The 24,545-nt window shown below is 37.7% G+C and overlaps 1 protein-coding gene across 1 annotated transcript in view; it reads left to right on the plus strand.

The window, feature by feature from the left end:
- Positions 1-24,545, plus strand: part of LOC108798581 (dynein gamma chain, flagellar outer arm-like) — a 113,473-nt gene that overhangs the window by 5,769 nt on the left and 83,159 nt on the right. The window contains exons 2-13 of the mRNA XM_018570340.1: positions 2,756-2,909; positions 4,477-4,648; positions 4,749-4,953; positions 7,337-7,536; positions 8,516-8,718; positions 12,428-12,552; positions 12,737-12,860; positions 14,897-14,997; positions 17,513-17,666; positions 18,810-18,945; positions 20,163-20,300; positions 23,026-23,146. Coding sequence (XP_018425842.1) covers positions 2,756-2,909; positions 4,477-4,648; positions 4,749-4,953; positions 7,337-7,536; positions 8,516-8,718; positions 12,428-12,552; positions 12,737-12,860; positions 14,897-14,997; positions 17,513-17,666; positions 18,810-18,945; positions 20,163-20,300; positions 23,026-23,146 — 1,833 coding nt within the window. The remainder of the gene's footprint in view (positions 1-2,755; positions 2,910-4,476; positions 4,649-4,748; positions 4,954-7,336; positions 7,537-8,515; positions 8,719-12,427; positions 12,553-12,736; positions 12,861-14,896; positions 14,998-17,512; positions 17,667-18,809; positions 18,946-20,162; positions 20,301-23,025; positions 23,147-24,545) is intronic.

Consider the following 24,545-nt stretch of genomic DNA (forward strand, 5'->3'; position numbering starts at 1 on the left):
CCAAATACCAATCATCACACAACAATGGCGTAAAACCACTCCCCTTATGATCTGAGGCGACCCTTGACCCCTAGTACCCATGATGATGGCCCCTAAGGGCCGTCAAAAACCCAATGTGACTGTGCCATTATGAAGTGGGTCAATGTTATTTGAATGTCTCCATTCTTGCGTAGTTAGTTCGTAGTGTAAAATTAATATTCAACAAATACCCAAGATGCAAAATAAGTGATTAGATATACTGAACCCTATTGTGTGCTATTGCTTAACTTAATGTAATGTATATTCTTTATGTATATTTGATTGTCCATACAGTATATCATTGTTTCGAACAATAATTAAATTGAGCTTACATACATGTCAATATTGTAATTTCATAAATGCATCATTGCTGTTAGTGAGGATCCCTGGAAAATGGGTGTCTTCCACCCGGATTATACAAATAAGAAAAAGAAAAATGTAGGGATCAGCACTAAACGGAGACACCACCCCTAAATATAGGCGCAAATACAGAAAGGAAAGAGAAAGACGGGGCTTTATAGGTGACTCATAAACAATGCGGTTAGACATAATATCACATAACTCATTCTTGTATAGTAAAATTCATATTTAATAACATAATTCCATAAAATAACAAAAAAATGGCATATACAGGACATAGCACACATCTAAGTTAAATAAAAAAAATAAACACATCTATAACCGACTGTATTCTGCTCAAGTACTTTTTTTTTTTAGCGTGGCACATCCTCTGCTGTGTTCAGGGGAAACATGTCAGGCCTGCTGTTGTTCTAGGCCTGGTTACAGTGACCACTACAATTCTTAATCCTATAGGTACTTAACCAGAGTGACAAATAATGGCATTAACATTTGGTAATATGCCTGTATTATTAACATGTAAAATATGATTAGTGTAATTGATATATAATATGGTATATTACAGATCGGAAATCATTCAGAAACCTGTTTAGAAAAGTAAACATAAGGAAAATCAATAAACATACATAAATGATGCCGTTTTTATGTGCAATAGTCAGACATCATCACCAATCATTTTCTCCAAACTAAGTAATGTTAGTATGGTTTAGAGAAGGCAAGGTAAAAGTTGTTTGTTATATTTTCAGCAAAATATGTTTTAAAAGAAATTTGGAGGCGGACCTCTACTTTTAAAAATGCTGCAATACTGACCCTCTGTGATCAGTACTATAGTTCGGCCTACAGTTGCTGGGTACTTATTACAGGCGAGGGACTTATGAGCATCAACATGACAGCCAAGCCGATTTCTAAAGGAGGTCAGCAATGAAAGTCCCCTTGTCTTTCTTGTCATAGTTTTTATTTATCTTTTCAAATAATTGATGCATTTTTATATTATAAACAAGATACATAAAGCATTCTAAACACAATATCTCATACCGGTATTGTAAAAATGTATTTCTACATCCATAAATCCATTTAGCCATCTTCGGTGAAAAAAGGTGTAAGAGGTTCGTTACAAGCTAAATCAGTAGAGTGCTTATAGCTCAACCATTAAAGCTATTTGTCACTTCACTGGTTCTTTTGGAAGCAGAGGTTGCAATCACCTAGACTACTATAGGACAATAGGAGCAAACAAGGTTGTTGTTTTTGTTACTAGTTCGTTATCAAAAGTAAAAAAAGAATGTATTATGTCAAGATGGTAAGTGTAACAAATTACAATAAGACTTGACTGTATTACCAAAGCCCTTCATATTTGTAGATGGCTCTAAGTAATGTGTGCTGAAGACGCCACGATTTTCTTTAGATTATTGAACTTTTCTTGTTATCAGCACCTAGCATCAGTCTCCTGCTTCATATTACATGTGAAAGGAAAGGTGGAAAGAAGCGCTGCAACCCTGGGATTTGCTGGAACGGTATAGATACAACCTTTAAGAGAAATTTAAAAAAAAAAAACTGAAAACTCACTGTTTTGGAAGAGGGGATAAAATCTTACAGTTGAGTAGAACGTTCAGGAGTAACTCTGACCTGTCCTTGTGGGTATAGAGCACGGGTTTCAGACGGACGAGCTGGAGTCTTCACGGTAAAGCTCTGAAAGCAGTATGTCGGCTTAGAGTGCTGGGCAGCATCTGTGGCTGGTTGGTGTGGGTGTGGGGAACAGACTACATGATTCTGGGTCAATCTATTGTTGTTTGTCTTGTACCTCGAAATTGGCTACGCGTTTCGAGGTACAAGACCTCTTTATCAAGCCCGAAGTGGTTTGCTCGTAAATAAAAAAAGATATACTCATTCAGAGCTTTACCGTGAAGACTCCAGCTCCTCCGTCTGAAACCCGTGCTCTATACCCACAAGGACAGGTCAGAGTTACGGTACTCCTGAGCGTTCTACTCAACTGTAAGATTTTATCCCCTCTTCCAAAACACTATAAAATATTCACTGTAGCACATACATTTGATACCACAGCCATAGAATCATTTATAATACAACAGTTTAATGGCACTGCGTATCAAAGAACTGTTTCTTTCCATACTTATCTCACAATACAAACTCATGAATTGACCAATATGAATGAATCCTGAACTGAAAGGTCAAATCCATTTCTAAAGGTTTGCACACAGAATCTAGTTCTGACTCTTAGAAGAAAGATCTGAACTTGTACAGGCTCTAATATTTTAGTTCTTACTTGCTAGATTCCTGTGATGTCTAAACGTTTGGTTGCTTCATATCATTTCGTAACATTTCAAAAATAGATCTTCCTTTGCTCACTAATTGTTTTGTAATGTAGATTTTGAAGAGACCACAGAACATTATCAGTGCAGACCTTCTACAGCAGAGATCTATGACCCTGGATTCAAAGATTGTCAGTGAAAATGAAGCCCTACTTTCTGAATGGATTAAAACCATTGAACAGGTTTTGGTGGAAACTGTGGATGAAAGGTGCAAATATACTGATAAGATATGATAAAAAGTAAAATTATTGATAAAAGATAATGGACATTTTATGCTTTATTTCGATTCTACTTTGTGCGTTGATATTTTTCAGAAGATAATGAAAAGAAGAGTGCAGGGCTGTGCCTCAACGTGCCTACTTTGGAACCTCTAGAAAAGTTTAATGTGTATTCAGTACAGTCTCCTGCTGAGTCAGCACGAAATGCTAAAAACAGATGTGCATTAGAGCAACCACATACACATCTATACAGGCAGTCCCCATGTTACAAACAAGATTACATTATTTCAAGTGTAACTACAGCCAAAAAAAATGTTTTTAGTTTTGGATAGCATAGGGAAGGGTTAACCCCCTGTAATGTTTGTTTTGCTGTGTGTGCCCCTGTTCAGAAGATTTCACCTCATTTTCTGTTCCTGTGGCAATTGGATTTTGAACATTTTCGGTTGTCGTGGAAACAAGGATTGGTGATAAAGCTTCAGTGGAGACACCTTTTTCCCATGACCACTCTTACAGGAGTGAATTTCCCTTCCTAGGGGTAGATTTCCTCTCACTTCCTGTTGTCACTCCTGAACAGGAAGTGAGATTAAATCTTTCTAATGAGAATACAGACAGCAGTACAAACCTCACAGTAACCTGGAAGAAGAGGCAGGCACCCCTTGTCTGCACGTCCAACAAGAGCCAACTTCCTGTAATGTACGTACAGTATTATGAGCCAGACTCAAAAAAGGCGAGCACTTCTCGTCAGCACGAGCGCAATAGCATTACGACTGAAATGCTGCATGGTACACTTTTGCTGCAGCCTGGGACCCCCTGCTGTACATTAATAGCCTCCATTTGTAAGTAGGAGTCGTATGTAAGTTGGATGTTTGTAACACGGGGACTACCTGTATATGAAATACTGTAATGAAAACATGGGTCAATCATTTAAAAATTGTTTTTGAATGATGTAGCAATAGTTTAAAATGTGTATTTATTACAAATATACTATAGTTAGCCTTAAACTGATATTAAAGTCAAAGGGTTTTTAAGCCATTTCAAATGCTGATTTAATCACTTACAATGGATGCTGGTTTCTTGATGTTTAAAAGTTTTTGTTTCCTCTGAGCACTGGCCCTGATTTCCTGTTTTACGCTGGCCCCTTTCCCTTGCAGGGTCCTATTAAGCCACCCTTGTGTGTGCTAGTAGTCCGTGTGTGTCTCCACAAACACACAGGCACAGCAAGGCAAGACACTCCTTTGCTCCCCTCTGCTCTTTCCTACCTTCTCCAAGCTAGTAGATAGATGCTAAAGACTGTGCTGCGCCTTGTGATCTTGTACTGGATAGCCCAGGGAAGCTGAGCTGAGAGTTCGAGGTAACATGATGACTATAAGTGCTTGGGTATAAATAAAAATACATTCTCAAATCATCTTTACAGTGCTAGTTTCAAACAGAAGTAACTGAAACCTTGTCTAGCATATACAGATTTATGCTATTTTCTAAAAAAAAATAATATAATAAAATCCTTTCCCTGTTGAGTTCACAGACAGACGTCTCTAAATGTAATCTAATTGGTTTTAGAGTTCTAGACATCAGCACTACTCCCCTGACTGAACTTCAGCACTGGCACCAGAGACAGAAGATGTTGGGATTCATAACAGAGCAACTAAGAGGAAAAGAATGCAAATCTGTTATTGGAGTCATCATATCTGCCAAATCAAGATTACTAAAGAGGTGGAAAGCCGTGGATATTGGGTAATCATTTGTACAAGCTCACATTTTTAAAAAATCATTTTTTGGGATTATTAATGTAATAAATAACTCAACATTAAAATGTATCACCATATTTTCATAGCATTACAGAAGCAACCAATGCTACAAAGGACCGTGTTAAGTACCTGGAGGCACTTCATCGTCATCTGGAAGCTTTGTCTAGTGACACTGACCCAGTAAACCTGGTGAACAGCACAATCCCTACCTTCTTCAGTGGCATCCAGCAGATTGAAAACATGACAAAGTTCTTCTCAAAAAATGGCTATTTGGGACTCTTACTTACTAAGGTAAAATGTTATGACAAAGACACTTTAGTTACTTAAAGGGATCATTTTATAAAAGTTCCACCCAGCATACAGCTGGCCGAATGCTGTTTGCACGGCACTACACTCCCAGATGGCGTTGAAGAGTAAAGGAATTTCCTCGTCAGCACCATCTAGGGGTGCTAGTACCAGGCAAGTGGCATCAGCCTGGCTATACACCAGGTGGAACTTTTATAAATAAACCCCAAAGTGTATGTATTCTATAAAAAATCTATCACTCTAATCACTTGTAAACTTCTTTTAATCCTAAGTATGTCTGTTTTTTTATGTGATGTGGCTGACTAACACCTGGTGACCCTGCCAGTCTTCGTTGGTGCTTGTCCGCTTTCTGCTTTTTTATGACAACACTATCTATGCGTTCAGACCTGTGGTGCCAGCTGATCTTTGAAAGGGAACAGCAGGATGTGGTGCTAACAGGACAAGATGACATCACAGGCTGACATGCCCATAGTCCAGCCCTCCCTGCAGTGATTGCGAGTGCTAGACAAAGAGCTAGTGGATATGTACTGAGTAGGGATTATGTGACTGCTTTACAAATTTCATAATAAAGGTATTGAGAAAGCTTTTTATTTTTATTTTATTAATGTGGATGGCATAAAAAACATTTTTTGATGCAATGCACTGTTCTCCAGCTTAAGGCTTCACATACACTTTAAATACTCTCTACAGTGAAAAAATAGCACTAATTTTTCCATTACAAAATCCATATTTTATTAGTTTTTATTGCATATACTTATGCTCCCACAGTCATCAGCAAGTGTCGAGTCTCATTAGAAAAGCTGATGACTGTGCAATGTTAAACATATCTTAGATCTCCTCCTGCCTTAGCAGAGATTAACTGACGGCTTTAGCAGAGTGTTAGGAATGGGTGCCTCAAAGCATTCAGGCATTGGTCAGAAAACACACCAAAGGCTCTGTTCACAAACTTTAACAGAAGGATAAGGCTCTTTATTTTCAGCCATGTGACTGCAATTTTCAAATCTCATTGGGCTAAACAATTACTGTCCTTTTGTTTATAATAAGGGTGTTTATCCTGGTGTACTAGCTTTGTGCATAAAGCCTCATGCATGTGTAATTAGCGTGGGTACCCAGTGTCAAAGGAGTTTTTATTTAGATGCAATGAGATGCACATGACAACTTTTACAATAGCATATGTTTTTGTTAAACAGTCATATGTTTTAAATCCTGCATATCATCCTTTCCCATTTTGGTGGGACATTTTTGTTAACCCCAAGTTGCTAGCTTCTTAAAAAAAAGAAAAGTGTTATTTTGGTAAATATTGGTTTATTGGAGAAGGATTTGTTTGGATCACAGGCAGAGCTTAAATAAAGTATATATTGAAAAATAGGCTGCGGTTGCAGACCTCGTCTTCTGAACATGCTTTCATGCCTGGCTACATACTAATATAATGGCTTTGATCATGTCTAAGTCATTCATTGCCTGTAACAAATATGCATATCAGGAGTTTTGACCTTATAACCAGGCAACTAACAATTTAGCAATTATAATCTCCTTATTTCTCTCAGTTTTATCTCAGTTTACCACACTGTGAGGCTAAACACACTATATTGTGCATTTAGCGCAATGCATAGGTGTGAAACAGCCCTAATTGAAACGGTATCTCTGTCGAGCGTCCTCCCCAACTCACTGATGTCACTGGTTGCCAGGAGCTGGACAGGACACCATTTAGAGCACCCACTAAGCTCCTGGCAACCAGTCATGTCTGTGAGCTGGGCGGGACACCAGCCAGAGTGTTACAGGTTGCTAAGAGCTCAGGCACACCTGCCGCCCCCCCATATGACCCAGTGAGATGCCGCCTGAGGCAACCGACTTAGACTGCCTTATTATAGAGATGGCCTTGCATGTAATGGATTCTTTACCATTGATTTACAAAAAACAAATAGGCTTATCTCTTTGCAAGTGAATTTAATCTTTGCAGGGGAAGTTTAGCTATGTGAATGTGGTGAACAATCACTTTGCAAAGAAAGCTCAATCATTTGCAAGGACAATAAAAAAAACACTATTTTGCAGATGATTGGATGATGGAAGTCAGCAGAGCTTCAACTCATTCAAAAATTCCCCTGCAAAGTCCAAATTCCCTTCCAAAGTGAATGTCCCATATGCCTTTAGTAAATGAACCACCTTTGTTTCCATTTTATTTTTTTGTAACTCGGTTCAACAACAGAGAGATAAAGCAAAGTTAATTAGGAGATGCCTTCAGGATTTTAATACATATGTAATGACTTGCATGCCTAAATGGGAAATGAGAAATCTTCCCCATATCTCTATGATTTATTATGCAAGTCCTTGTTTGCCAGCTATCACTTTGCTCATTTGCTTCTTCCAGGTATCAAATCAGTTAACACAGAACTGTAAGTTATTCCTGAAAGAAAGTCTTACAGCTGGAGGGTCAGAAGACAGACTCTGGAACGTAATAAGAAATCATATGGCATCAAATAAAGCAGAATCTGCTTCGACTGGGGGTGGAGAAGAGAAAAACAAAGATAAAGCAGCTATTTTAAAAAGCAACAGCTCTTTCTATGAAAGGTGAGTAACAGAGAACATAGTAATGTCCCCATGGAAGAAAAACTGTCAATATGTATAAAAGTTTATGGGGATATTGAGCAAAAATCACTTAGCCCACATTCATGTTGCACTGCGGTAGGCAGCCTTTTAATTTAAATGGCACCAATACCGATACTAGTATCGGTTTTGGTGCCAATACCGAGTATTTAGGCGAGTACTCATACTCACCCAAATGCTCCGATACTTACCCCCAATACTGGGAGGGAACATGGAGCTGGCTTCCCGGCCAAACAGCATGGAGCTGGCTTCCCGGCCAATCAAGAAGCCGGGCAGTGGGTAATGACACTCCGCCCGGCTCACTGGCTCCATGCTAGCAGAAGTACTGGTATCGGTACTAGGTATTGGCAAGTACCGAAAGAGAAATATCGGTACTCATACTCGATACCGAAAAAACGGTATCGGTGCATCCCTAGTTTTTATTAAAAGAAGAAACCTCACTAGTTGTGATAGGAGGAAATATATTTGTGTGAAGCTGGCTTAAATAAGCCTAATTGTGATCTATTAGTCGAATTAGCCAATTGTTGATAAAATGGGAAAGGGCAACTAGGACAAGAAATAAAGGGAACAGGGTCACTGGGTGGGACACACGAACAGCAATAAAATCCTTACATAAGTTTTTGCCGTTCCCCACTCTACTATACACAGGAAGGGCAGGATATGAGAAGAGATCACACAGACAGCAATAAAAACCTGAAAGGGCTCCAACCCTACCCTACATTATCGAAAGCCCAGAAAATAGTTTGGCTGCAGTTGAGCTTTAATTTAGTATTTCACTCTATATTGGCCTTTCCTTAGTAAAGGGATTCATATGTTATCTGAGGGGACAAAAAGTTTTAGTTTATTGTTGAACCCCAGGTACTCACGGTTAGAGGGTGATGAAAACCTTTACTATTGTATCCACCTTTCTACTTGACTAATTGTTTGTTTGTTTTTTATACAGAATACAAGCTTGCATTGCAGTACGCAACTGTTTTCAGGAGGAATTACATCGATTACGTGACTGGCTGTTTGGAGCACATGGGCTTCATCGATACTCATCTCTCAGCTCTGTTTCTACTGCGCCTGGGAGATTATCTTCTTTGCAGACTACCAAGACTAATAAAACAAGTCTGAAGATGCCACCATCACTAACATCCAGCACAGGTATCTTTTTACTGGGGTTTTCTGTGCTATTCTAAAAATGTCAAATCTGTCCTAATTCCTAACAACAATCAGTACACAAGCTGATCTGTAATTTTACTCCCGAACACTTTGGATTGGGATTCTTGGGGTAAAATCCATTACATATATGCATATCTCTGTAACTGGTCAACAATTCCACAGTCAATTATTTAGGAGAGGGTTGCATCCCAATTTGTTTAATGTTCCTGCTCGGGCATCCCATATTCATTACACAGATTAATTTATTTGGTACTTTTAATCCAGGGCATAAATTGTAAAATATTGCTCCATTACATAGACATATTCAAAATATATATAGCGTATTCAAACATTTGTTAAAAACATACATATGTACTAAAATCCTCTGTCATATAGGATACATCCTGGTTTGTACACAGATATTATACCATATCAATACAACCCGCACATACAGTACATACAAATATGTCAGATTCTTCTACTTCAACACACAAGTCTATGCGGTTTGTCGCTATACACCGCTTCTTCATTACTAATATTTGTGTTGTTAACACAAAGTTTCTTATTAGCTTCTTCAAATCAACATTATCTCTGCGTGATAGATGTAAAAGGGTATATTTATTCCATATATACACAGGATATCTTTCTAAGTCTGCTTGTCCAAGCCTCCCTCTCCCCAAAAAACCATCAGGTCTGTGGGTTGATAGGTTTGCACAAAGACCATACATGTTAAAAATGGTGCCCAACCAGGCCACCCCTGCATCCAAACAACAGGGACATGTATATGGACAACAAGGTTGATCAGGATCCTATTTATGAGAGGATAGTTATTTTATTTTTGGGAATATGTAACTGTGAAATACACCAACATGTGTTACACTGTTGGGTACCTATGGACCATTTGCTTCATAGTTTGGGACAGCAGTCATTGGTAATATTTTAGTAGGTGCCTAGTTAGATCACTGTCCTTGGCTTACAATAAGCGTTTGGTAAAGTGGAAGTCTTAAGCTGTGGGGAAAAAAAAACAGTCACATGTGCGATTCCAGAAGGAAAGCAGGACATGTGTAGATTTTTGACCACCAACCTAGGGACATCCTTGACAGTCATACGATCCCAAACATGTCTAATATATCCACAAATACTATTTTTCAGCTACATTTTTTAATTCAAAGAATAAAGGCAGTAGGGATTCTGATATAGCATTGATGGCCCAGCCACTTTGTATTTTGTAGTACAGAGTATGTCTGTAATGGTTTCCTCTATAAATGTTTGTTATAAGGGCCTGTGGCATGCATTAGCAACATATATAGTTTATAAGGGATTATATGCAGTATTACAGGGTGGTAAAACTTATTTATAGGCAAAATATTTTATTTTAGTTTTGGATGTTGTTTGACAGTGTTGTTGTCAGAATACAATGTACACAGTGAGTTATTCGTTTATCCAAGCTGTTTAGAGTGGATGGAGGAATCTGTCATATTTTTTCAGGCTGAACAAAATAAATATAACCTTGTGAACCCAGCTGTAGTGATGTGATTTCCAAATTTTTACAACTGTCACTCTAAAAAGAGTTTGGATGAAATTGTCTATTGGGTACAGTTTTGGTGAAGTAAAGGGAAATTACAGAGACAGCAAAAAAAATAAATAAATAAATTAACAGAGGGTTCAACTCTTCTTCGCTCTATTCAAAACTGAAATGCATACATTTTAAGAACATCACTTATTAGCATAGAGGGTTCTTGCCCATCACCCACTCTACTGTCTCAAATATGTAATGTAACAAACGTATTGGCTCATAAGACATAATACACACTGATATAAAATTAACTGTAAATATTTTATATGTACAGCTTTCAGGTGAAATTTAGCGAAGTATTTCTTTGTTAATTTTTGATATTTTAAATACATTTTAAAATTGATCATAAATATTGCAGTTGAATGTCTCTAAGAATTAGTTTGAAAGCATCAATTTTTCTCTATGAAATGTTAGACTCTGTGGTAAGTGAATATTCTCTTTCGGAGGCTGCTGTGTAAGCATGTAAATTTGGACATCTAATTATGAGTTCACATTTGCATAAAGCCCTTGAGTAGTAACAGACAGCAGATAAGGAGACAATGGAAATCAAACTAATTGCAAAAGCAGAATGTGACAGGAAAATGGTCAAGTGATTGTGTCTGAATAAAGCATGCCAGTGGAAATTCAGTGCTTGGTTGCAATGATGTCAGTGTTGTATTTAGTAAAATCTATGAGATATGGGAAGCCTTATTATCTGTCAGTAACACTATGAATAGTGACTTGCTCTGGGCTATAGAAGCAGTAGGTTAGGTACGTATGTATTATAACTAGAATTTCCATTACATAAAATAGAAAATGCAGTAGTTTTGTTTTTGCTTTAAAATCATGTTTGAAAGATGAAATAGATTAAATAACATTTTAATGAGATGCCGGTTTGTTCAGTGTATGTACCAAGCTCATCAAACTACATGAAAGTTAAAAAAAAGCAAGAAAGAAAGATACAAGAAATATCTGATGTAAATAAAAATAAGAAGCTACTTTGACAGTACAAAGTGAATACTCAGGGTATATTAACATTTACATTCTACAAACATATTATTGAGGTAGGGAGTATGGCCAGGGGAGGACTGGGCTGGGGGCAGGGTGTCATTTTCCTTCTCTGCCAATATTAATAACATTTGTTGGGAGGTTGGCCCTCAGTGGAGATACTGCCCTATTCAGACATTGTTTAGAGCAGAACCTGCAGTCAGTGGCATATGCTGGCATTATATAGCTTCCTGCTCCGTTGAGACTTGCTATCATAGGTTTGGCAAAGGGAAGACTTCAAGCATGGACTTCCTTTGCAGTGTCATGTGACTGAATGTTGAGAGCCACCAAGGAAGATGATGCTGGAAATGTCTTCTTTTATATCAAGGCCAAAGGTTTCCAGTCCTTCTCTGATTAAGGGGAATGGCTTAAGGTGAAGGGTCAGAAGGTTCTTATAAAGTTAATGTTGTTGCCCAAAGAGAGATAATTGCAGTTGCTAAAATAATTATAATGCCAGTAGATGGGCAGTTGACCAAGTTGTAAGGACTCCACCATTTCATATGATTATCCTGTATGCTTGTAATGTGCTAGAAGTAGAATTGCAATAGCCATTGCCAGATTAATACTTTACAGCCATTTGCATTCCATTGTCGCCAACAGACTTTAGACAGCATTGTCCTGATGTTAGTAATTGTGACATTTTTGTTTGATTATTGAACAGAGCCCATGGGAGGCCAAAAGCAGATCAGCATTTGGAATTACAGTATAAGTCTAAAGATTTAGCATCAGAATTAAATATTCCGCAAGAGCTGTAGTTTTAGACTTGCTCTTTCCCAAGTGTCTAGCCATCACAATTTGGCTTTTGTCAAAGTTGCTCAAATACTTAAGTTTGCCCATTTTTTCTGATTCCAACACAACAACTTCAAGGACAAAATGTTCACTTGCTTCCTAATATATCCCACCCACTTCCAGGTGCCATTATAGAGAGATGAATGTTATTCACGTCACCTCTCAGTGGTCATAAGGTTATGGCTGATTAGTGTATAAAATCTTCTGGTCTTGGTTTTAAATAAGCATTAGTTAGGTTCTTACAATAGTTTTAAGTTTTCAAAAGGGGTTCTTGTTCATTACAAGTTACAATTCTGTTTATTTGCCAAACATTTGTTTTAGACCAGCAGCAAGAGTACCAGAACAGTGGTGTGGCTATTACGGACGATGATATAATTATGTACCACTTAGAAGCTCTGAGCACCAAGCTTAAACAAACTCTGGATATTATGGAAAAGCTACAAGAGGTAAACTTTTATTTATGTAAAAGGAAATAGTTTGTATAGTTTTTGAGATGGTAATGGATAATATATATTTTTAATACAATACTAAGTAACTTAGATAACCATTTAGTGTGAACACTATACGTGCATTGTATACGTTTTTATTATAGCTTTAACTACATTTCAGTATGTTATGTATTTTTTCCAGTATAAAATATTATCCAGCATGACAGAAGGTCTGCGAAAGCCTGTCCAGGAAGACCTAATTGAAGATGATAACAGTGAATCTGGAAGCATCTGTGGAACCACTAATGAGGAAATTAAGGGAACAGGTAGAATTATCTGGCCGCACAGCAGTTAGAGTTTTCCGAATTCTTTTTTTCCCCTGGATAATATTTACCAATAACTGTGCAGTGTGAGGACTTACCTAATGAAGTGTAAACTGTATGGATTGTTTAGATAACTGTTGGACTACCTTGGCTAGATATAGACATAAGACAGTTCTCACCAAACCTATGGAAGATTGTGTATAAAATCTTGAATGATAAGAACTTCCAGGTACATATACAATTTTACACAATAGGCCCAATTCACAGTGCTATCAGAGCAGGAATGCGGATTCCTATTTAAAAAAACAAAACCTGGTCACAGGAAACATGAGGGGGCAGAGTGGCACAGATGCCAACAATCCCAGACTGGTGACCCTGACCCAGAGAGATAACTTGGGGAGAAAATCTTGATCAAGGTGTTCTTCCAAGGAGCAGCAGACCAACAAGGATCTGGAAGTCTTGCAGAGCTCGTCAGGACTGATGTCAGAATCTGGCTAAAGACAGACCTGAATAGACAGCAGCACAGCAGGCAGTACTGTCAAGATGAAGGTAGAAGATAACTGTAGTCAGGAACAAATTTGGTCAGCAACAGGCAGACAGGAACAAGCTGTGGCCGTTAGAGAAACCGGGCCAGCAAGAGATAAACAGAAATAAGCCATGGTTAGGACAAAAGCTGGGTCAGGGGACACGCCAAATCAACAGTAGGTAGTTGTGGTCAGGTTAGAAGCAATGGGTAGACAGGAAGAGGATTGGGTACATAGGTCATGGGGTAAGTAGCTGAAGAGCATCCAGCAATCTTCTGCCACAACTCTGATCCTTAAATAGGCCTTTTCGTGCTAACTCTGGAATTGGGTGCATATGCCATGATCATGCAGGCTGCTAGGTGTGCCCCACACATGTGCATGCACCTGGCTGGAAACTATTCTAAGCCTGTAGACCAATTCTTCTGGTGATACTCATCTACTAAATATATTTAATACCATTTATCTTCGTTAAGATGGCCCCAGGCATTGCAGTCTTTGTAGTTTGGGTGCTTACCTAAACTATCCATTCAGAGTACATCTAATCAGATAGACCCACACACTGATATTAGTGGTTACAATTTGCTAATTTAACAGACCAAATTAAAGTTCATTCTGACTATGTGTGCCCAGGTTTAGGCATAAAATTTTTTATTTCTTCATAATTAATTAAATGTCTGTGGTAGCCATAATTATTGGTACCTATTGCTAATCGAGCAGATCGAATGTAAGAAAAATCTGATAAGTGACCAGCTAAAGGGTTGTAAATGAATCTATTTATCAGTGTTTAGAATGTATTAGCAAGCATCTTTCTTGTCGCTGTTTCCTTTGCCTGGTTATGATAATTTTTCTTTCTACCCACAAGCTGTTTTACGACACGTTGATCAATGTGAGCAGGAGCGTGATCCCTCACTGTCAGTTTGTAATTTGACTGCAGCAAACCATTTGCCAAAAACAGAATCACAATATCTAATATCGAAGGGAGGAGAAATAAAATTTCCAAAACAAAATAGGGAGAACAACGTGTTTTACCTTATCACACAGAGTAAAAGCCAATTAGTGGACTGTAGTATATATTCTAGAACAGGAAATCTGCAGAAACGTAGAGGAGTTATTGTTTTCTATCCTACTTTAGCTTCGAGCACACAAGTGAATTATAAGGGTTGATTTACTAAAACTAAATAGACTGCTCAGTTTGCAAGGGAATTTGCACTTTGCAGGGTAAGTTTCCCTTTAGCCTAGTGAATCAGGTGAAGATTTGCTAACTTCCTTCACCCTTTATTTTCCTTGCACATGATTTGCTATTGAGACGTTTCATCACATTCCCGAAGCTAAGGGAAACTTTCCATTCAAAGTGCAAATTCCCTTGCAAAATTAACAGCTTACTTGCCCTTAGTAAACCAACCCCATGCGTTCTACCTTTGCCCAACACATAAGGATACCTAAAAGTAGTGGAGTGACTATTTTACTTACACAAAGCCAAATTCATGTAGTCATAATGCTGTTTTCTGTTTGTAGATTTTCAGACTGAAGCTATACCTCACCAGCATCAAATGCTAAGGCAAACTGCAAGTTCTCCTGGGAAGTTGCACACTCTTGTTGAGGAGGATGAGGCTCAGGTAAAGGCCTACTTCACCGTTTTAGTCAGAAGAAAATGTCGTACTGAAATTTGTACTTTGTATTTTGACTATGAAAAGAATGGACTTTATGAATTAAAAAAGCTGGATTGTCTGTTTCCTCTTAGGTTCTCCAATTCTGACTGTTTAAACGTATCTGCTATTAAAACTACTAGTAGTGATATCTGTTCACAAGGGAATTCGAAAGCACATTTTACTTTGATGGCTAGATATGAATTATTATTTAACATGCAATGAGAGAGGCTAATTTTGCATCTGGTAGCATTTTTCTTGTTAACCCTACAACGCAGTTTTTGCTTTTCAGCATTGATTATGGTTATGGTATGGAAAACAGTTGTAAATGGTTTACAGTGCTGGTAATATCAATGACCCTGAATACCTATCAAAGGGATTAATATATACAATCTTAAAATAAACTGTCCATGGGAGATATATGGAGGCTGAGTTATTAAGATGTATTTAGTTAAGGAACATATCTGTGACTTTCCTGATCTGCATATTGATGCCAGAGAGGCTTAACAAAACAACAAGGCCAGTGCATTTTCAGAAGGAGGTCAGCAATGAGAACTGAAAATGTATGTATATATATATATATAGCATTATTCTTATTTTCAGTCCTGTGTTTGGGTGTTTCAGCCTGTAGGGTAAAATTGTTTACCAGACCTTGAAACATTCAGTGTATGGAACCCTACAGTTTTATTGACATCCTGATGACTCAATATGCATTCAGATAACTAACCATGCATGTTGTTATTTGCGGAGAAAGCCAGTGATGATTTGTGTAACTATGTCCACATGTTGTGGGGTATAGTTAAATGAAAAACAGATTTGAAAGGTATGCATTTTTTTCAGACTTTTCAACATTACAATTTCATTTACACATAACTTCTGAATATAAGCAGTATGCATTTTTACTTGTGGAATACAGGTGAAACTCGAATAATTAGAATATCGTGCAAAGTTCATTTATTTCACTAATGCAACTTAAAAGGTGAAACTAATATATGAGATAGACTCATTACATGCAAAGCAAGATAATTCAAGCGGTGATTTGTCATAATTGTGATGATTATGGCTTACAGCTCATGAAAACCCCAAGAACCCCAAATCCACAACCTCAAAAAAGTAGATTATTACATGCAATCAATAAAACAATGATTGTACATAGAACAATATCGGACCTCTGAAAAGTACAAGCATGCATATGTACTCAGTACTTGGTTTGGGCCACTTTTGCAGCACTTACTGCAATTACTTTTGCACGATATTCTAATTATTCGAGTTTCACCTGTATGTATTTTACTTGTATTGTGTTAGTCTTTGTAATAATCATAGGAGCCAGGTAGCCAGTATAGCTAAATACTTAAAGCATGAAAGAGTTGAGTAAAGTTTGTTCATGAAAAAGGTATTCTTAGTTAAGGAGGTATCATAAAATGCATGCATAAAAAAATTGGAATTTAAGGAAAGTGATTTAATGTGTGTCTAAAGCTAGCATTCAGGCACACTAGGGAGATTCAACCTTGCTATTTGTCCTTGTGCCCATTTTCACTGAAACAGGAAGTGAAAATCCAGAATTTTACAGCTGAATAGAATAGATGTTGAGGGGAAATCCTAATTCTAAAAGGGGATTTTCTCTCACTTTGAAGAGAGTTCATGTTATGCCTCTTGGACAGGAAGTAAGGGGAAATCTCCTCAAAGGACACACCACCTTAGCCAGAGGTTTTAACCTTTCTCTTTTCGTCCAAAACTAAAAAAAAAAATGTTTTAGCTATAGATACACTGTAAAAATAAGACGGACTCTATAATTAGACAATTGTTTACTTCTATTTACATGTCAAAATATTTTTTGTACAGATATATGTATAGGCAAAACTTTTTTTTGTTTTGGATAGAGTATGGAAGTTATGAACCCCCTATCGGTGGGATGTGAGAAATTCCCATCTTAGACAATTAAAACCGGAACATTTGTCCCCATTTGAAGAGTTCATCTCACCTCTTACTTTCATGACTAAATTAAGATTTTCCCTCCCTTTTAGTATCAGTAACACTGGTCACGTTGGCAGGCAAATAGGGGGTAAATCTCCCCATTATGTGAAATCAAATGACAATAAAAACTCAGCAAATAGTCTAACCCTTCACTACTCTCTCCCAAAAAAAGTTGTGTGAGTGGAAATGATCAATATTGCAGCTTACAAGTACTCATTATGATGCATTTGTAATTCCCTTTACTGTTTAATTATCACTTTTTCTGCACCTCTCTATTCTGCACCTCTTCACTCTGTCATGGTGTATATAGGGCACATAGCAAACAATTGTTTTTTATGTGCCCTTGTGGAAACCTGTGTTGCTCAGGTCCTTCGTAGTAGATATGTTAAGAACAGAATAGTCCCTGTGCCTTTTTGAGTATGTTTTTCATATACAAAGAAGAACTTAAGGCATAACTTCTAGACATATCTTCATCCTAATAATTTCCTGGCATTGATTTACACTCTTCCAGATGAATATTGATGACTCCTCCATGCTAACAGTTCCTTCTGTGAGACATGGAGATTCTCCTTACACAGCACCATCTGACTTGAAAATTGATGAACCCTCAGCAGATGAAGAAGACACAGAAATGATGCTTTCAAATGAGGAGAAACATATGTTAGGTATATTTCAGGAGACCTGCATTCTTTAAGTAAAGTAGTATATATAGCTCACACATACCATAATCTGAAATCTATTATGCATTGACATTCTTAAGGGTAACTTGCACTGGTCTGATAAAACTAACACTCAATGGTTGTGTTTTAGTTCATTATATAACTGTTTTTTTTTGGTGACTTATTTGCACAAAAATCTTAGTGTTATAGTTACATTTTTGTAAGGTTTGATGCTTTATAAAATATGACATAGCTTAGGTGTATGCTATATTTGTCTCAAAGCCTAGCTATCATTCTTTAATAACCTAAACCAAGGTCCCATGGTTCAAGCTACATGATCACATGTCAAGTACAGTTGAATTATTCCACTGTTGGGCTTTGATGATTTTGGATACACATGGCCGTGTAGATTGCACTATAGACATTTACAGTTTTAGGTGCTTAGAGAAAAATAAGTTGATTCTCTATAACTGGCTATTTTGCTTCTATTAATTTCTGAATTACGTAGCTTTAGCACCAGAGAGGTTTATAGAGTCATATAAGTAATATGCAGGTAATTAAAATAATGTGGAATGTAGATTAGATACAGTAAACAATTTGTGACTTTAGTAAAGTAATTAAGGTGTTGCAAACAAGAAATGTGTCTTTGAATCTTTAACTTTTCTCTAATACATTTTGCTGAGGAAAACGCCACTGAAATATATCTATCGTTATCAAATAGTTACTAGTAGTGCCCATATTGTTTGATATATAGAAAGAAAAGGGGCATAGTGGGGATGACAGAAATAGATACATTTAATGTCTCCTATTAGCAGCACTGGTAGTGTTATATTGCATGCACATCATGACCCAGTTATTTATACAGCATGAAAATGGTCAGGCAGGGTTCATACACATGTAAAAAGGAAGGGATTGAGACATCCTAGAAAAATATTTGTACGTTTTGAGAATGAGAATCTGACATGTTCTTTAAAAAAACGGTCATATTATATAGTGGACCCTAATGGAATAGAAGACTGGCAGCCTACAAACAGAAAAGATTTTGCATTTAGGCAGTGAATTTTGTGACTTCTTGAATGCATGTTTACTTTTATTGTAGTATATATTCTGCACATAACAAAATCTGCTAAAATGCTAATCCCTTGGCAGCTAACCTTTATAACAGAGAAGATATGGATGATGACGACTGCACATTGTCCTCAGTTTTGATGGAAAAGCTGGAGCAAATGATTGAACTGCTGGCTCAGTATATAGATGCTGACATATTGCTAGACACAGAGAGAAGGTAAGTAACACAGACAAGCTTCTATGCATATGAATTACAACACACGGCGGTAATGGATAGTATGTATTATACAGAAAACATAACATTGGTTTATATTAACTCTAACCTGGAGGTTCAGCTTTATGCAACTTTATGATATCAAATAATTAAATATTTCAACCTATATGTTCTATATAAATAATATAGATGATTATAGTATAGTAGCTTGAAACACTTGAGATGAGTGCAAGATGAGCCAGGGCTCCTGGCAATGGAAATGTCATTTGGATATGTATAGCTAGGTCCTTTGGGGCCCCAATGAGATACAGCCTTACTGTAACCCATGTTCTTATGCGACAGTATGATTCTAAGCTGTACATAATTCAAAATACAAAAGAATGGCGATTGTAGATGGTACCTCGTTAATTTCACAGACTGAGTTGTAGTATCAGTCATTCTGCATAAGTATCATTTACTTCCACAGCACAGTTTCTTGTGACTATAATATTCTAGAAAAAACAGTATAGTGTCACAGCATTCACAAAGCTACAGTGCGTTTTTAAGATGAGACCTCAAATTAAGGGCTTTTTCAAGGCTAAGGGTGCCTCTTAGGCTGTCCATGGACAGTAAACATCAGAAGCTTGCGTGGGCATGATTTGACTCCTGGAATATCTTTCTCGTATGACATAATAGTGTTATAAGCAAGCATGCTGATGTTGTGTGCTTGTGCCTATGCAGGTGCATAGACTTCCAGAACTAAAATATTTTAGGGAAGCATTGGTGATCATTTTATAACTGACCGGGGCAGTCTGGCAGAGCCTTTAAACATTGTGGAACAATCATTAGCTTAGTCCTTACAAAAAGCTAGGTGTTCCACACAAAATGACCAACAGTTTAATAACTCAGCACCTAACTCAGCACTATAAAATCCCTTTAATAATTGCACTTATTTGGAACTCTCTTTTATGTTCAACATTGCAAATAAATAAAGATAAATTATGCTTTGTAGTTGTTGGTGCTGTATTTTTTTTCTGTTTGGACTACAGATCCCCCTATTGTCTCTGTGTACCACATCCATGAATAATCCAAGATATTGGTTTTAAATCTAGGACTTTATTTCAAACATGTAACTCTGGTTTTTAATAAGGGATACTGTATAAGATATTGACCTTGTGTTCTATCTCGACTGATTATAAATAATAGGGTTTTCATAATATCTTTCATCTTGATTTCTACAGGGATCATAACCCTTTTGAAGAGGGGTATTCAGAATTCTTAGTATTGAACCAGCAAACTGAAAAGTACATCTCTGTGTACATACAAGCTTTGTTCCTTAGACGAATAACGTGCAAAGATGCTTTGTCTATTCTTCAACGGTAAGGGTATACAAATACTAGTACAGTAGACTTATTTCCTAAAAACTTTCAAACCAGAGTTTGAAAAATTTGGTTTGTGATTTACAGGATTTAATAATGATTCTGTGTGCCGTTATTAAATCCCAGATGGCTTAGTGAATAGATTTGCTGTGAGCAGCTAAAAGCTAAAATTGTCATTTATACCAGTGCTGTGTCTAATGGGTCTTATTAATGCAAAGTTTAACCAACTAATTACAAGAGGGAGAAAAGTGACAAAAACTGGCTTGTACATGTTTACTGGAACACACAAGCAGGGTTATTCACAAGAGGGTGAAGAGTATGGAGAAGGCAGGAGTAGTGAACAATCCTGGCCAAAATAGCTGATTCTCCAATTCAGCCCACTTTCCAGTGGGCCTAGATTGTTGTCCTAGATTGTTCACTTCTCCTGCCTTCTCCAAACTCTTCACCCTTTTGTGAATAACCCTGAAAGTATTAGCTTTCACTTAAGAGCACTTCAACAATTAGGAACATAAATTTACATTCACTGCACAGTCAGCGCAAAACATATTCACTAGGTGCCAGGAAAATTAACCTGCATGTTCTTTGGAATAAGTAACATTCACCAACAATATACAACATATAATATTCAAAGTGCCTACTGTACTGTTCACCCTATTTGTAACCTGGTGAATATGACATTTCCTATAAACCCTTACTAACCTCATTCACCAAGTCATAGATCTGTGTTTTAAAAAGATGTTTAGAATTCTGTAAATGCAAAAACTGTAAAACATTGCCTATTTGGCCATCTGTAGTAATGTCACCTAATTTGATTTGAACCACCATTCATTTTTATGATAAAATACTTTTGATGTTCAAAGTACTTTATCATAAAAAATAAATTTGATTAATTATCATATAACAATTAATATCATGCCAAAAGTATTCATTATTACTATTTATAATAGTTAGATAAGAAGATCAAAGACCATTTCAAAGGACAGAAATTAAGACAGTGCTAAATCATTACCTTCTACTACCTGTGTAATTTTTAATGATTCAAATGTGATAACTGTTCCCAGTAATTGCAGACTATGCTGATTAATCCAGAATTGTAAATCTGCTTGGATTAACCATAGTTTTGTAAATATGCTCCAAAATTATTTTAATTACATTCTACAGTTAAAGTGCATGTGAAACCAAAACTTTTTTTTAGTGTTGGATAGAGTGGGAAAGAACTGGAACTCCTATCTGTTTTTACTGCTATCCAGAACTCTGTTAGAGAGATTACCTCTCACTTTCTGTCCTGCTGACAATGTTTTACCAGACAGGAAGCAAGGGGAATGCTCTAACAGTAACACAGACATATTTGAAAACTTTTTTTAGTAGAGTCAGGGGAAGGCTAGAACATCTGTCAGATTTTTATTTCTGTCTGCATACCTGTTGCAGATTTTCCTCAATTCTTATCTGATCAGATAATTTCCACCCCCCCAAATAAGTTGCTGCCCAAAATGCAATGGTTTTTATATGATCATTTTCTGAACAATTAAAGCACTTTCTAACTCTTTCACCATTGGTCTGGCGCTTGTGATGTTTTTGCATGCTTTAAAAGAGAACTATGGGGTAAGTGTTTTTCCCCATAGTTCTCTTTAAGGTCACGGGATTACATATACCAACCTCCTCCCATGATCCAAAGCTCAGTATATCACGGGCTATTGCCCGCGATATACTGAGAGCGCTGCAGCCGGGACGGGTTTCCCGACAATACTGTCGAGATCCACCCAGCTGCATGAGCGACAGCTGGCTCTGCCTAACTAGAGGCAGAGCCAGCTGTGCCTGCCCCCTCCCCCGTCCGTTCCTCCACTCAGCGATGGAGGATCGGGGGGAGGGGGGATTTCCACTCATCATAGTTAGAGCCGACCTGTGACAAAGAAACTGTCACAGGTCGTCTCTGTTGATCGGGAAGTGAACGAACACATTCTGTCGCTCACTTTCCGATCATCTCCCTGCAGAGAGCGGTGACTGTCAGCGCTCTCTGCAGGGAGATGATCGGAAAGTGAGTGAGCGACAGTATGTGTTTATTCACTTCCCGATCAACAGAGCCGACCTGTGACAAAGAAACTGTCACAGGTCGTCTCTGTTGATCGGGAAGTGAACGAACACATACTGTCGCTCACTTTCCGATCATCTCCCTGCAGAGAGCGGTGACTGTCAGCGCTCTCTGCAGGGAGATGATCGGAAAGTGAGTGAGCGACAGTATGTGTTTATTCACTTCCCGATCAACAGAGCCGACCTGTGACAGTTTCTTTGTCACAGGTCGGCTCTAACTTTGATGAGTGGAAATCACTCACCTCATAGTTCTCCTTTAAGCCACTTTATCCTCAAGGGAAGCCTTGATCCAAATGAGCAGCCTTACCACAGCTAGTTGGCTCATCAAATGATTATGGTCTTTCCATGTGCAGGAACGAATAAGGTTTTTTGATATACCTTTTTGAAACAATAAAAAACATACAGGGGTATCAATCAATCCAAAACTTGGCTTGACATACACTTTAACTTCACAGTACTATCTAAATACTGTGTTAGCTACTATGGATTTATCCTGTGGGTCCATACCATGTATTCACTTTTGAAGTCTGTCTAGTTATGCTACTCTTAACTTTATTTTTATATTATACTATTATGAAAGTAGCTTGTTCTTGTTGTGCTTTTCCCCTACTCAAAAATGCTTTTCTTTTCTTTAAAGGTTTTCTTCTGTGAAACATAGGCAAGGGATACAGCACATCATAAATGAGTGTTATGTAGAAGTTTTTGACTGGTTCTATGATGAACTAAAGGAGGTTCAGCAATTATATGAAACCTTTAAGGTATGTAGAAATGTTATACATACAGAATAGTTTTTTGCTAGCGTCCTAGGAGGATGGATGTATTTTCTCTATTATACCATTTTATTAAACACTTTACTTTTTTTCAAGATAATTTTTTTTTCTTTAATCAAGACTTCATCTTCAAGCTGCTTGAGATTTTCTCTTTATGCAGCTATCTGGATAGGCACAACTCCCCCCTCCCCCCCTCCACACACACACAACTGGACGATTGCAGGGCCTGACTGGAATGAGACCTTCGAATACTGTGTTCTGCATTGAGGAGCTTTCCATACTTTTGCATACTGTGTTAGTTAGCCGTGGAGTGCTTTCCAGGTCCAGAGCCTTGGTACAACATCTGGTGTGAACCAGTCCCTAAAGACGCAGTTATAAATAGGCTGGGTGGGCCGAAATCCAGGATCTAGTTAGTTTAATAGAACTATTTGGCACCATTATTATCCATATTTTTTGTGTTTGTTTTCCACAGAAAGGATGGTAATGCAGACTAATTGAGTGGTGCTTCACTAGGTTAATTGTCGCGCATGCAATCTTCATGTTATTGTTTCCGCTATTCAGCATAAGGTAGCACCTTCCTGCTGCTGTTTCTTAACGCAAGAGATACATGGTTTCACCACGGTTAGTCCTTGCTGCCATCTACAGTGACTAGGCACTTTGAATCTCTCCTGCTTCCAACAGCTTATTAATGAGTACCCAAGGTTTTACCTTGTATTTGAGCTAAGTTGTCCCTGCTCATGGTGTAACATGTAAAAACCTAAACACACTTGGAGCAGTCTGTAATGTTTCCTCTCAAGGACCTGACACCTACATCCTGGAACATTGTCCCCTGCTTGAGTCTCAAGATTCAAGTTTTCGTTGGGTGTGGTCCACTTCTTGGTTTTAACTGAAGAGCATTTCACTGTAGGATTTTAGGATATAATGGGCAATGGGCTATCAAAATTGCAATTTTGATAGGTGACACTGACCGTAGAGGCCATAAGCATAATATGCTCTCTCATTAATGCTCTCTCCTGCAGAATCATTGTCTGACCTGTCTGCAGCCTTAGCTGCCTCTGAACTTTCGACTGCAGAGGCTCTATTTGACGAAGAGTCTCACAAATCCTTGCCAGATGATGGTATCCCTGAGGAGTCACAGGCAGTTGCCATAACTTTCAGGATTAGAGGGACCATTTCATCTCTCAATGCAGTGCATGTCAACTTAAAGAGGGAGGAGTAGGCTGTAGCATCCACTAGTGCTTCTAGATCTCTAGGATCTATGAGGGGTTCTAAGACTTCTAAAACCTTTTCCATGCACTCGCTATTCTCAGATGATCTGTATGCAGACTTTGTAAAGTCTTGACAAACCGCTTACACCTCCCAAAAATTTTGCAGTCCATTACCCATT

The sequence above is a fragment of the Nanorana parkeri genome, unplaced genomic scaffold, assembly GCF_000935625.1.
Source record: "Nanorana parkeri isolate BGI_ZX_2015 unplaced genomic scaffold, ASM93562v1 scaffold1511, whole genome shotgun sequence".
Classification (NCBI taxonomy): Eukaryota; Metazoa; Chordata; class Amphibia; order Anura; family Dicroglossidae; genus Nanorana; species Nanorana parkeri.